This window comes from Sycon ciliatum, chromosome 11 (assembly GCF_964019385.1).
Source record: "Sycon ciliatum chromosome 11, ocSycCili1.1, whole genome shotgun sequence".
In the NCBI taxonomy this organism is placed as follows: Eukaryota; Metazoa; Porifera; class Calcarea; order Leucosolenida; family Sycettidae; genus Sycon; species Sycon ciliatum.
The window spans coordinates 16,298,172-16,312,597 of NC_088653.1; the positions used below are offsets into that span (position 1 = coordinate 16,298,172).

The 14,426-nt window shown below is 49.2% G+C and overlaps 1 protein-coding gene across 1 annotated transcript in view; it reads right to left on the reverse strand.

The window, feature by feature from the left end:
- Nucleotides 1–969: 969 nt before the first annotated feature.
- The window catches only part of LOC135827614 (fibulin-1-like), a 41,501-nt gene continuing 28,044 nt past the window's right edge, over nt 970–14,426 (reverse strand). The window contains exons 8-9 of the mRNA XM_065340080.1: nt 4,642–4,755; nt 970–1,469 (exon numbers count right to left, since the gene is read on the reverse strand). Of these exons, the coding sequence (XP_065196152.1) occupies nt 1,342–1,469; nt 4,642–4,755 (242 nt within the window). The 3' untranslated portion in view covers nt 970–1,341. The remainder of the gene's footprint in view (nt 1,470–4,641; nt 4,756–14,426) is intronic.

The following is a 14,426-nucleotide window of genomic DNA, read 5'->3' on the forward strand; positions in this document are numbered from 1 at the left end:
ACCTCGCGGTGCACGTGCAAGTGTACGGAACGGATATAGCGGGGAACGGTTGCCGCTTGATGTGTGGACAGGTGATCAACAGATAGGAACGATTCTTGCATGAAAAAAACATCTCTAGAACGAGATCTCGGCAAACGAAATAAGTTATACAAAACGGTTGTTAGGGGCAACAGTAATTAGTAGACCCGAAATGGAAAGGCACAGACTAGATTGATAAAAAGAACAGAAGTGGGAAAAATGGAAATTATGAAATCCAGGTCGGTGCCAACGGAATCCAGCTGGGTTCACCGCCGGAGATAGTGCTTGTAGTGATCATTGGACTGGCACAGGGCCAGGACAGTGTGCTGAGCTAGAGCGGCACATTCTCGGGGCTGCTCTCTTCACGGGGGGATTTCAGCGGGCACCCGGGTCGCCAATGGGTAAGTGGAAAAAGTAAACGACATGGATGCATGGCATAGATACGAACTTAAGCACCAATAGAGGCAGCGTGAAAACGAAAACTGCGTAACAAGCAAAGCGAGAAAGTCGAGTTAAACGTTCTCGAAGGGCTGTTATGAAAGCATTCTAAACTTTAAATAAGCAATAGGCGACAACGCTGCCAATCAACACAATATAAATAATAATAAAAGCAGTGAATCCCATGCTGGCTTACATACAGGGGTGCTGCTTGTCATCTCACTAATTTCTGAATCACTTCTCAATATCTTGGTGCTGTCACGATTTCGAATCGCCACTCCCGACATGGACAGCAGGCAGTAAGAGATGCTGCTGCTGGTGCCTTTGTTGTGGTAGTTGGTGTTGGTGGTAGTGGTATTATTGTCGTGATCGTTGTTGTTGTTGGTGGTGTTGGTGTTGGTGTAGGGGTAGTAGTAGTAGTAGTTGTTGTTGTTGTTGGTGTTGTTGTTGTTTGGTTGAATTTGAATTCTTTATTCTCACGGTTGTTGTTGTTGTTGTTGTTGTTGTTGTTGTTGTTGTTGTTGTTGTTGTTGGTGATGGTGGTGGTGTTATTGTTGTTGTTGGTGGTGTTGTTGTTGTTGGTGGTGGTAGTGTTGTTGTTGTTGTTGTTGTTGCTGTTGTTGTTGTTGTTGTTGTTGTTGTTGTTGTTGTTGTTGTTGTTGTTGTTGTTGTTGTTGTTGTTGTTGTTGTTGTTGTTGTTGTTGTTGTTGTTGTTGTTGTTGTTGTTGTTGTTGTTGTTGTTGGTGGTGGTGTTGTTGTTGGTGGTGCTGTTGTTGTTGTTGGTGGTGCTGTTGTTGTTGTTGGTGGTGGTGCTGCTGCTGATGTTGCAGGATACCTGTAGCTGTGTTGAGGCCAGAAGGGTGGGACAGTGTGAGCTGTTGCTTGCTAGACCTTCCTGGTGCAGTCGCTTCCACGGTAGCCAGGTTTGCAACCGCAAGAGAAGCCATGCGCTTGGTTTCGGCACTGTGTGTTAGGCGACAAACAGCGGCCGGGCTGAAGACATTCATCTACATCTGCAATGCAACAATGGGGAGCGGAAGAGGGGAGAGAGAGAGAGAGAGAGAGAGAGAGAGAGAGAGAGAGAGAGAGAGAGAGAGAGAGAGAGAGAGAAAGAAAGAGAGAGAGAGAGACAGAGAGAAAGAGAGTGCGAGACAGACAGACAGACAGACAGACAGACAGACAGACAGAGAGATATTGATGGGCAGTAAGAAAGAGCACATGTTCAGGTCTAGTCCTACTTGTGTTAGGTAGAAAGGAAGTCTTGCTAATCCAGATCTCTCCTGCAGTCCAAATATTACGCAACGCCAGGCTAGCAATTGGAAAGTAGTTAGTGCCGTAAAATCCACACCGTTTAGGAGCCGCATCTGACGCCTGATCATGGGGTGGTGGCGTCCCACGGAAGCGGAAAGGCGGTTCTTGACCAGGGAGTTGTATGACTCCTTGTTCTTGACCTGCCCGGTACTCGAACCCCGTCGAATTTTGTTTTAGTACCGTAAAATACTGTAAAACTACGAATTTTCGGTAAAAATTCGGTATTTCCCAAAATCAACGGTTCCGTGGCGCAAAATTTCGGTAAGCCAGTTTTCCCGATCAAAACAAAATGCATTCTGCACACTGTGTAGCAGGGCATAGGTTAACTTAATAGGTCGTGTTTTGTTTCCGGTAAAAAAATAATTTCTACCGGAGTTTCCGAAAATAAATCTCCACCGAAATGTTCCGGTTATACCGTGCCGCGGGGGCACCCAACCGTAGTTTTACAGCCAGCCGGGAAAGGAACATGGTGTGGCCGAGTGCAATCAAGCTTGTGCGGCGTGAACGCCTCCGTGTGCTAAGGCCCCCGTTGCATGTTTGTTGCGAGGAGCTCAAAGGCAAACTGAGCGCTGTAAAGCGATAAACTCGCGTGGCACGCAAATTTGCGTTTTCAAGAATCGCATTCGTTCACAATGAGAAATGTGTGCGATTTTAACTCTCTTCAAATGGATCTTGTACAGTTGTCCACCCATGCGCAGAGCAGCTTGCGGCGATTTATATTCGGGAATGTATGATGGTTGCGAAAATAGGGAAATTTAATCTCTAGAGAAAATTTCTCACTGTACAGTTTAGAACAGAGAGGTTCCGCACTATTACGTAAAGTTGAGCAACTTTACGTTAATGGGCGGGAAAAACCCGTGAATTCGCGAGTTTGCACTCCACTTACGGAAAGTTGTCTACGGAGAGTACGTAGATAGGGCTCTGATAACGTAGCTGGTCCGTAAGTGGATTGGGGTACACAATTATGACTCTCTCCCCAGGTCGATCTGGTCGTACACTGCCGCGTTCGGAGTGGTCAAGGGCGGCTACGTGATTCGAAAACTCCGCATGGCGGAACACAGATGCGCATGCAGTTTACGTAAAGACTTTCCGTAGATCGACTACGTTTTTTACTAACGTAATTGCGTTATGCGGAACCTCTCTATTGACTGCTCAGTGTGCGATGTGTGCACAAAGTACGTATCGTATGACCTTCAGACAGGACACCGCCTCCACAGCACGGCCCACGAAAGGACGAGTTGGTGGGGCGCTCTCGCCGTACTGTACAAGTATATCTCTCTGTACAAGCAGAAATCTCCTGCACCAATCTCTACTCCTTCTCTTCTCCTCGATGTGCTCTCAGCCCACACATTGCCGCCCTTGGTAGCCATTACACAAACCAAAAAATCCAAACAACAAAGGGGTTATGGGTACGTGTACTTCAAGTTTGTTATTATTATTATTATACGCACGTCCGCGTTTACGTCGACAGTAAGTCCACGTATTCACATGTGCCAGAAGACGGGCAGAGTGGCCAGAGAGGAAAACAAAAAAAAGTAAAAAAAAACAAACAAAAAAAGTATTAAAAAAACAAAAAATCAAGTCTTGTTACCACCGTAAAGTACCGCCAAGACGCCCCACCGTCTCGTCCTTTCGCCGTCGGATTGTGGCGGTGGTCTCCTGTCCGTAGGTTATACGACACAAACCTTGTACACATATTGCACGCTGTACAGTCAATCCGTACTCCGCTTATCTTCGAGCGGACACGAGCTCCGCACAAACACCTGCTAAGAGTACACGGAGGTTCTCACACCGTACACACTTCGTCACGCTCTGCCATACGGTTTTCAATTCCCTGGCTGCAAAACCAAGGCGGGACGCTCTTGCGAGACGGAACGCTCCCGCGGTACGAGGTGATTCGTCTTTAAAAAAAAAACATTGGGTCATTTCTTAACAAATCGGTAAAATATCTCATTGCCAGCGCCCGCAAAAAGTCACGTGAAATTTCTTTTCGCCATTGTCATTATCAATGTGCTGTCCAGTTCGCCTCCAAAATTGACATTGATATTCCTTCAGGGAGTGACATTGCAAGAGCTTTCAGTCTGCATGTGCGCGATGTTTACGGCAAAATAGAGTGTAAAGGATCCATAGCCGCCGGTTTCAACCTCCAGTGACAGCACATTTAGCTGAGGAGGAAGCATATGATAGCTACACACTAGATGGGACGCCTGGGAAGGAGGAATGTCAGTGTTTTGACCCTGGCAATGGCCAAACATTGGCAATTGCTGAATTCGCTAACCGACTGTTGAGCACAATTGCATAATGCAACCATGGTGACACACCTGTTGCTATGCAAGCTTGAATGGCTTGTATTTAGATCAACATTTGCCTTCTTTGCCTTTTATTTGTATTCTTTTTTCTGTTTTACTGGTGTGGTTGGCTTTCACCCTTGTCTCAGTTTTACTGGCCGTCATCATGATGTGCCATGAGATAATGATATAAAAAATAAAAAAAACAAAAAAACATGATCTTGATCCAGTCTTGCTGGACCACCGTGAATATGTAGAGTCTCTTTCTATTGGAGACTGACTTGAAATCGTGCTGCTCCAGCCCATTTCACTATGGCGTTAAGAAATGACCACACAAAATATAATGTGGAAAAATTGCCTTTTTCAACTGCCTGCCTCCCAACACCAACGAGAATGTGAATGAACAACCCACCATTGCAATCTAGGGACATCAGTATTGCATTTTCCGAGGAAGAAATGGAAAGATTCTCACCTTGAACCCTACAGAAGGCTTTTTGACTATCGCGTTAAGTAATGAAGAATCACCTCGTACTTTACGGTCGCAATATTCCTTTTGAAGAAATCTCACCACAAAAATATCACATACCTTCGCAAAAGGGACCGCCGAAACCCGTTTTACATACGCAGGCAAAACTTCCATATACGTCCACACACTTTGTATTAGGCTCAGTGCATGTGTGTGTAAAACACTCGTTCTTTTCTGCAAGAAGGTAAACAAACCGACATCGGCAGGAACCGACGCACATACCGACGCACATACACACACATGCACACACACACACGCACGCACACACACACACACACACACACACACACACACACACACACATGCACACACACACACATGCACACACACACACACACACACACACACACACACACACACACGCTCAGGCTGTGTTTACACTACAACGCACGGCCAGATTTCCGTTTTTCAGTCCCACATTTCCTTTTTTCATTTTCGTGCGTTTACAAGATCAAAGCTGATCCGAGGTGGTCTCCGTTTGTATCGTTTTCGCGCGTCTACATGGGAGCAAAGGATCCGCCAAAGTTCGTCATGTGCCAATGTGTTGTCGTGGAAGCACCAATCACACTCAAGGAATAGTTGAAAACAGGCCACACGACAACACTCGTCACATGACGAAAACTGTAAAAGCAATTTTTTGATTGTCGGATCCGTGTGAACGGCCGAAAACGGAACAAACGTGACGGAAAACGAGGCCAGCACACCGTTTCGACTGTTTACACACCCAAATTTGGCCGGCAGAACATTTCCGTTTTCAAATTCTTCCACCTTGGCCAGCGTTTTGGCTTTCTTCCGTTTTGGTGTACAACTTTTACGTTTTGCTCAGCGTACCGTGTAAATGAACCATGCATCCGAAAGAATTTTGCTGCGTTTTCACCGCAGCGTTGTCGTTTAAACGCAGCCTCACACTCACACATGCACACACGTACACGTATGCACACATACACATAAGCGTGTGGCTTGGCGCTAGCGCAACATGGAGACAGAAAATGCGATTTTTGGTCAAATACATCTCTATCATTTCGCACAGTTACAGAGCCACAGATGACACTTGATCTGGGGGATGGCGTCCCACGGAACGGTGGTCCATGTCCCGCCCTGAACGCAATTTTATTCTCGGATTTTTGGGCTAAGCAGGCCCGCTAAAAGAAGGGAACCATACGCTCGAGATGCTATTTGAAAACCAGGCGGACGAAGTGTTCTTCATGCGTAGGAATGCCAACACAAACTGGCCAGTGGCGCTTCTAGATATTCTGCCGCGAAATGTTACCGGCTCATCGGCGATATGTTGCATTCATTTCGCCAGGCCACTCGATACCGTGTTACCTGTTTGCTCCAGTGTGTGCCTCAAAATTTGAGTCACGTGTTCGGCAATGTCCAGTATCAAGACGCACACTCTAGTGTGCAACTCGGGATGGCTCCTGTGGGAGCGTAATCCGTGCAGTACGTCATTTCTGACTGCATGGTAAGCAACAGGTACGGTGAAAAGTTTCGTAACCAGTCACGGTCGTGCAGGTCATGGAGTTTGTCCTGATTTCGGGGTTTTGATTCGGGGAGCCTGGTGAAATTATTGGCCAGCGGATACAATCACACAAAACGCCGGAATCCTAAAACAGGACGTCTAAATCATGCAAACTTGGCTGATTTCCGGGCTGTGAAGAAAATTTGAGCTGTACGCAAGTCGCGGCTTGGCCGACCTCATCAGGGTGACGTAGTGCACGAACTGCGCTGTTTCAGATCTGATATGCACAGTTGCACACTCTGGTTTATGTACTCTTGACAATAGTGTGCCACATTTTGGCTCCATTTTGCCCAAATGAACCAAAGGTGAGCCAGGTGACGAGAAAATGCGAGAAATTTAGTCACTTGCACTGCCAGTTTTACCCTTTCACTACCCATTATTTTCGCAATTGAGTCAATTCACAGTCTGCAAAAACACTTCGTCGTGCGCTATTTATGCACCAAGGAGTGAAAGTGATAGTTGCAGTCGATAGTCAAGGTCTTTCTGAAGACGTACATCCCTCATTTGTAATAGTCCGACAATATTTGAGCGTGTGACGAAATATTTAGTGATCGCCTATTGCATCGATCCACATGGATCGATATTTGAATGGCTGGTAGTGAGAGGGTTAAACCGGTCCCATTTTCCCGATATCCAGCCCGCACATCGGTATCTTACTCCGTTTTGCCGGCAAATTTTTTTCAAAATTCTTCTTCATAATTCTTCGATTAGATGTTTTGCTAGCAAGATTGCTAGCAAAATCGGGCTGCGCCTAGCCATGTGGACAGTGGAACCAACATGGTCGACATCAGTAAACAAAGTCACAGTCACCACTTCCGCTGCATAGCTCGCTGAGCATCCCATTGCTTTGTAAGTTGCTAATCCCTTCCCACTTTGTGTACGTGCTCTTCATTTTCTTTTTTCTCTTCTTCCGTGGTTGGTCTCACCCTCTCCTCAATTCAATTGGCTGTCTTGACATGCCACGACGTGCAGAAATAAATAAATAAATAAATAAAAAATCATGTGGCCTGTAGATGCGTGGGTTGAGGGGAGTTGGAACCAACATGGCAACATCATGTTTTTTTCTTCTTTTTTTTCTTCTGAATACTGCAGAAGCAGAACCATCACAGGGATGAATTTATCCGGTATCGCATCGCAGTTTGCTACGCAAAATCGATCTACTGCTACTCAAAAATCACAGCGACACGCGGAAAACTGCGACACAAACATGTACACGCGTTATCCATGCTTTTTGTAGCTTACGCCACAATTGAGGTTTTGCATAGCAAAAACTGCTATGCAAAATATGACAGTAAATTCATCCCTGCCTCAGATGCTGTTCAGATGCGTGGGGGGGGGGGGGGGGGGGATGGCATATCGCATGGAAGTGTGACCCATGAATGCATGGGTGGAATGTAGTTGGAGCAAACATGGCCGCCGACATCACGTGGCCCACAGATGCAGATGTTGAGTACTAATCAGTGTAGTTGGAGCCAATATGGCAGACATCACGTGACCCACAGATGCATGGGGTTGAGTGGAGTTTTGGAGTCAACATGGCCGATATCACGTGACCCACAGATGCATGGGGTTGAGTGGAGTTTTGGAGTCAACATGGCCGATATCACGTGACCCACAGATGCACGGGGGTTGAGTGGAGTTTGGAGCCAACATGGCCGCCGACATCACGTGACCCACAGATGCATGGGGGTTGAGGGGAGTTTGGTCCACTGTTTGGAGCCAATATGACCGATATCACGACACCCACAGATGCACGGGCGTTGAGTGGAGTTTGGAGCCAACATGGCCGATAAAACGTGACCCACAGATGCACGGGCGTTGAGTGGAGTTTGGAGCCAACATGGCCGATAAAACGTGACCCACAGATGCACGGGGGTTGAGTTGAGTTTGGAGCCAACATGGCCGATATCACGTGACCCACAGATGCACGGGGCTGAGTGGAGTTTGGAGCCAACATGGCTGATATCACGTGACCCACAGATGCACGGGGGTTGAGTGGAGTTTGGAGCCAACATGGCCGATATCACGTGACCCACAAATGCATGGGGGGTTGAGTGGTAGGCAAAGGCCGATTTTTCCAGTGAAGCAATATTTTAGCCGCAAATTTTTACTGGTTCATCGTCGATATTTCGCTTTCATTTTGCCTGGCCACTCGATATTGTGCTCCCTTTTTGCTCCAATGCGAGGCCAACATTGTGTCACGTGTTGGAAAACTGACCAAAAGTGGGTCACGGGTTGGCGAAAATGAGAAAAAGTGAGCCACGTGTCAGCAAAACTGTGCGAATATGAGTCGCGTGCACCGTACAAGTGTACAATCTCCTAATTTTCCGGCAAACATACTGATATTTTGCTCCGTTTTGCCAGCAAATTCTCTTCCAAAATTCTTCGATATTTTTGCTAGCTGAATTGCTAGCAAAATCAAGCTATGTCTATTGAGTGAACAGTGGAGCCAACATGGCCGCCGACATCATGTGATCCGTAAATGCAGGTGCCCACTGCCCGGGCCGGGGGGGGGGGGGGGATTGATCGGAGTTGGAGCCAACATGGCTGCCCTGAACGGTCATGCGATAAATGTGGTCATGTGACAGATGTGGTCATGTGACATACAAGGTCATGTGACAGATGTGGTCATGCGGCTGATGTGGTCATGCGACAGATGTGGTCATGCGACAGATGTGGTCATGCGACAGATGTGGTCATTCTACAGATGTGGTCATGCGACATATGTGGTCATGTGACGGATGTGGTCATGCGACAGATGTGGTCATGTGACGGATGTGGTCATGCGACAGATGTGGTCATGTGACAGAGGTGGTCATGTGACAGACGTGGTCTTGTCACAGACGAGGTCTTGTGACAGACGAGGTCTTGTGACAGACGTGGTCATTTTTTTCAATTTTTACTAGTACTGTAAAGTCCGCTGCAAACGCCCACCACCCCATTTTTGCAAGATCTGCTGGCCTGTACACACTGACCCCATGTACTGTCACCCCTACGGTACGAAAGTGCATCTCACACCGTAGCGCGAAGAGCGCTTTGCTACGGTAAACTATGTCCACTTTCCTGGTTTCAAAATCATTTGGGCACTAGCCACAAGCTAGCTCGTAGTGATTTTATGATGATGGTTGTTTTATTTCGCAAAACCAAACGGGAGTTTCTTCCGAGTAACAAGGTAGCGAAGAACAGAGTATTGCAGGGACCAAATACACTTCTGACGGTGTTTCAAGCCATCGTTTCCAAATCACACAACGCCCAAAGGCAAGTGTTTTTCTCGAGCACTGCAGAGTTTTCAACAAATTAGCAGCGACTTTGTAGTTGTAGCTTCGTGACATACCCTGTTCGACTTGCAACTGCAATACTGCGGCGAGTCAAGTCGTTGAATGACGCTTCGTCAGAACAATCACTGTTCCGTTCTGAAAGCGCGACACCGTGGCACTGCAGAAATTTCATGAAAACCAGATGGATTCTACGGCATTACCACATGGAGAGCAAACTGCCACAAAGACGACTCATTTATCGAATGAAAGGAAATCGCGACAGAAGTTTTTTTTTGCAGCAAGATAATGACAATCGCTTTTGCAGAGCCTCCTGGTAAGACATATGCAGTTTGTAGGCATTACAGCCGTTTTCGTACGCATTCGACCTTCATGCCAGATTTCTACAACTATATTGACCTGATAAACACGAAAATAGTATGGACCCGCTGGGGTGGGCGCTTGCTGCAAAGCGGGCGTTTGCAGCGGACTTTACGGTATACAAAAGTCCACTATACTCCCGAACATGTGGGAGAAGTGGCGGCGGGGCCAGGCTGCTCTGCTGACCTCAAAGGTCACGGCATGGGAACAAATTATGTGCTCATGTGCCAGATGTGGTCATGTTACAGATGCGGTCCTGTGACAGATGTGGTCATGTGACGTGACGGATGTGGTCATGCGACAGTTGTGGTCATGTGACAGATGTGGGTCATGTGACGTGACGGATGTGGTCATGCGACAGTTGTGGTCATGTGACAGATGTGGGCATTTGACAGATGTGGTCATGTGACAGATGTGGTCATGCGACAGATGTCATGTGACAGATGTGGTCATGTGACACATGTGGTTGAAGTAGAGTAACCCTCTTGCGCATGTTGTACGTAATGTAATGATTGATACGTACTTTCGATATTGATTTCGCTGGTGCACACGTTGGTGCAGTGCTGGTACACGCGCTGGTGCACACGCTGATGCACGCGCTGGTGCAGCCAGTTGTTTTCCGTTGTACGTGATGCAGCTTGTTGAGGAGAAGGGTTTTCAATATCTTGTGTTTAGTTCTTCTTGCTTCTGGCCTGGTCGAGGTCGTGCTTTTTTCTTCTGTAAACTTCTTGTGCATTTTGGAATTGAAATTAATAATTATAGTCCAACTTATATCCTTGCGCTGGTCTGGTGGTGGATAATTCCACAACAACGTGGTACCGAAACCCGGTTTTGAGTGGACCGTTGGCGCTTTGTGGTTAGGTTCTCGGAGAGTATTAATTTTGTTATTTCACTGCCTGTTTCAGTAGTAATGGCGTCGTCTGCTGGACATTCCTTGTTGCGGCCGTATCGTGGAGGAGATGACGACCTGGAAGCGTTCTTGCTGAAATTCCGCGTGGTGTCACGGATACAGAAATGGACGTCGGAAGCTAAAAGAATGGACCACTTTCCTTTATTCCTAGACAAGGACGCGTTCACTGTTTGGAGTGCGCTGCCGGACGTCGAGCAGACCAGTGAGGAGGTTGTCCATGGTGCGCTCCGAGCCGCTTTCTGCATCACGCCAGCAGAGGCGTATAAGAAGTTTGTGGCCAGAACTCTTCGTCGGGGAGAGAGCGTTGACGTCTACTTGGCCGACTTGAGGAGATTTCTCCGCCAGAGTGGTCATATTGAAGCGCATGACACTTCGTCAGGGAAGTCGTGTGACCCAGTGCTCCTGGAGCAGTTTCTGCTCGGCATTCCGCAGGTGCTGGCATGTCAGGTGCGCCTCCAGCATGCCTTGCACTGTATGACTGTGGATCAGTGTGCGGATCAAGTTCGCGTGTTGGTTTCTGCAACCCAGGTGTCGGCTGCACCAGTACAGGGTGCACGTTCTGCGGCATTTGCAGCGACGTCGTCTAGTAGCAGCGGACCTAGCAAGCGGTCTGTGTTGTGTTACCGGTGTAATAAGGTCGGCCATATTCAGCGGAATTGCCCGCAGCTACCTAAGTCACCAGCATCCGGCGAACCTGTTTGCTATGGTTGCAAGGAGCGAGGCCACGTCCGCAGTGCGTGCCCCCAGCGGAAGGGGTGTGCTGGAGCAGCTGCGAGTGAGGATGTCGGCCATGTCTGCGTCGCGTCGGAGATTGATGGGCCCGCAGTAGCGTTGCCACGGATCTTCTTGCCTGTGAAGCGTTGTGATGCGGTGGCGTTTCGGCGTTGTGTTGCTGCCATCGACTCGTGCTCAACACACACGTTGGTGTCTCGTCAGTTGGCAGAGGACTTGGCACTGGAGGTGACGACGTCAACGCCTGATATCATCACCGTTGACGGCAATACACTCAAGGTATTGGGCTCGGCTGTTCTGGATGTCGAGCGGGTGGACGAGACGGTATTTCTGCCTTTCTCGTCTGTGTCTGTATCAATTGTTCCGGAGTTGAGTGTTGTGAATGCGGATGTGCTTCTGGGCCTCAACCTGATATCGCAGCATGGCGGAGTTGACCTCAAGTACGCGGACTCCAAGCTCGTCGGAGCATCTTTCGGTCAAGCAGCTTCAGCTTCCGCAGATGTGCCCAGTTCGGACGTGCGCAGTGATGATGGTGATTCGCCTCAGCTGCTACGCCATGTTACCGTGGAGCATGACGGGGAAGATGTCATTCTGACCACTGCGGATGGGTCAGTTCGTTGGCGCGCTGATGTTGGCTACTGGGAGCTTACGTGGGCATGGAAAGACGAACCCCCCACGCGTCCAGTCGGGTCAGGCATTGGTGAATATCCCCGGCATAGCCTGTCAACAGACCAGGAGTCACAATTCTGCGAGGAAGTGGACATGTGGATCCGCAATGGATGGTTGGTACCCCATGACCAAGCAGTCCATGGTGAGCCTGGTGCTGTGTTGCCCTTGTTGGCGGTGGCCCAGACGCACAAGGAGTCCACCCCTGTCCGCCCGTGTTTGGACTACCGGCAACTCAACAAGTTGATTGTGTCGCATCCAGGTTTGGACGTGCCTGTTTGCCAAGAGAAGTTGCGTCAGTGGAGGTCTATTGGCAACGCCGACAGCCACGTGTTGCTGGACATCAGCAAGGCTTACCTCAACATCCGCATCGCGCCAGCTCTCGCCAAGTTCCAAACGGTCGTCTGGAAGGGCCAGCTGTTCGCAATGGAGAGGATGGGCTTCGGTCTATCGATTGCGCCCAAATTCATGGACATAATCGTCAAGTGGGTCCTCCGTGCGTATGCTGATGTGGACAACTATGTCGACGATTTGTATGTTCCGAAGCCTCGTCTGCGTGCTGTCACCGTTCAGTTGTCGCAGTACGGGTTGCCCACCAAGCCAGCGGAGCCAGTCGTCTCTGCTAGGGTACTTGGTCTGCAGCTGTCAGAGTCTGCAGATGGCCAAGTGAGGTGGAAGCGTCGTGGTGACGTCATGCCGACCTGTCAGCCCGATGCCATCACACGACGCGAGATTTTCAAGTGGTGTGGCAAGCTGACCAGCCACTATCCCGTCGGCTCCTGGCTGCGCCCAGCGTGCAGTTATCTGAAGCGTCTGTCTAGCCTTCAGCCTGGATGGGATGATCCAGTGTCTCATGAAGTCGTCGCTTGTTGTGCGGAAGTCATTCACCGTCTGCGGACCGATGACCCTGCGCAAGGTGTGTGGTCAGTTCCTGAAGGCGCACAGTGGTCGTTGTGGTGTGATGCTTCGGACATCGCACATGGTGCTGTCATTCAGGCCGATGGTATGATCGTCGAGGATGGCTGCTGGCTGCGGCAGAAGGACGACCGGCGACACATTAACATCGCTGAGCTTGACGCCGTGATCAAGGGATTGAACCTTGCCGTGCAGTGGCAAGTGAAGGAGCTCACGCTATTCACCGATTCCAAGACTGTGGCTGCTTGGTTGCAATCGGTGCTTGGCAATGTGTCTCGTGTTAGCGTCAGCGGCCTGCAGCAGGTACTTGTGCAGCGCCGTCTCCAGATTATCACTGATCTCGTCGCTGTCACGGGCTTGACGGTCAAGGTCCAGTGGATCAGCAGTCAGCAGAACAAGGCGGATCAATTGACCCGTGTTCCCAGCAGCTGGATCCGATGTGGCAAGACGCTCCTTGCTCGGACTGCACCGTCCGTCACCGCTGCGGTGGTGACCGTTGGTCTATTCTCATTGGACAGAGTATCTGCTGCTCAGAATGCAGATCCTCGGATTGTTTCGACTCGCCAGCAAGTCATCAATGGTGCCCCAGTTACTGATCCTGCGTTTGTCAAGGTCAAGTCACAGCTCGTAGTCCATGATGGTATGCTGTGTCGAAGTGTGAAGTTGCCGCCCAATGATGCAGTCGTCATTCCTGTTATTCCTAGTTCACTCGAGTCCGATGTCGTTCGTGCTGCTCATGTGAACTGTGGTCATGCGTCTTGGGAGGGTACATGGCGCTTCCTCCGCTCGAAGTGCTATTTCCCGAACATGGCTGCCCAATGTCAGCAGTTTGTGCGCCACTGTTCGCCGTGTGCTGCTGGTGGTGAGAAAGTGGTGGATGTTGAACTGCTGAAGCGTGATGTTGGTGCTGCAGATGCTGTTGCGGATGTGTCTGCTGCAGATGCTGTTGCTGATGTGCCTGCTGCAGATGCTGTTATTGTTGTGCCTGCTGCAGATGCTGTTATTGATGTGCCTGCTGCAGATGCTGTTATTGATGTGCCTGCTCCTGGTGCTGTCCCTGATGCTGGGTCTCGGTTTGATCCCCGTGATCCTAATTATGTGCCGCTTCGAACCCCTGCCGATGATCCTGCTCCGTATCAGTTTCGCCCATATGGCCTCTGTCAGCGTGGTTCGCTTGCACCCCCTCAGCGCTTCCGTTAGTTTTGCTTTGTGGCGCTATTTAGTATTTGTGGTGGTATTTTCTTTTGCATACCACCAGGGGGAGAGGTGAAGTAGAGTAACCCTCTTGCGCATGTTGTACGTAATGTAATGATTGATACGTACTTTCGATATTGATTTCGCTGGTGCACACGTTGGTGCAGTGCTGGTACACGCGCTGGTGCACGCGCTGATGCACGCGCTGGTGCAGCCAGTTGTTTTCCGTTGTACGTGATGCAGCTTGTTGAGGAGAAGGGTTTTCAATATC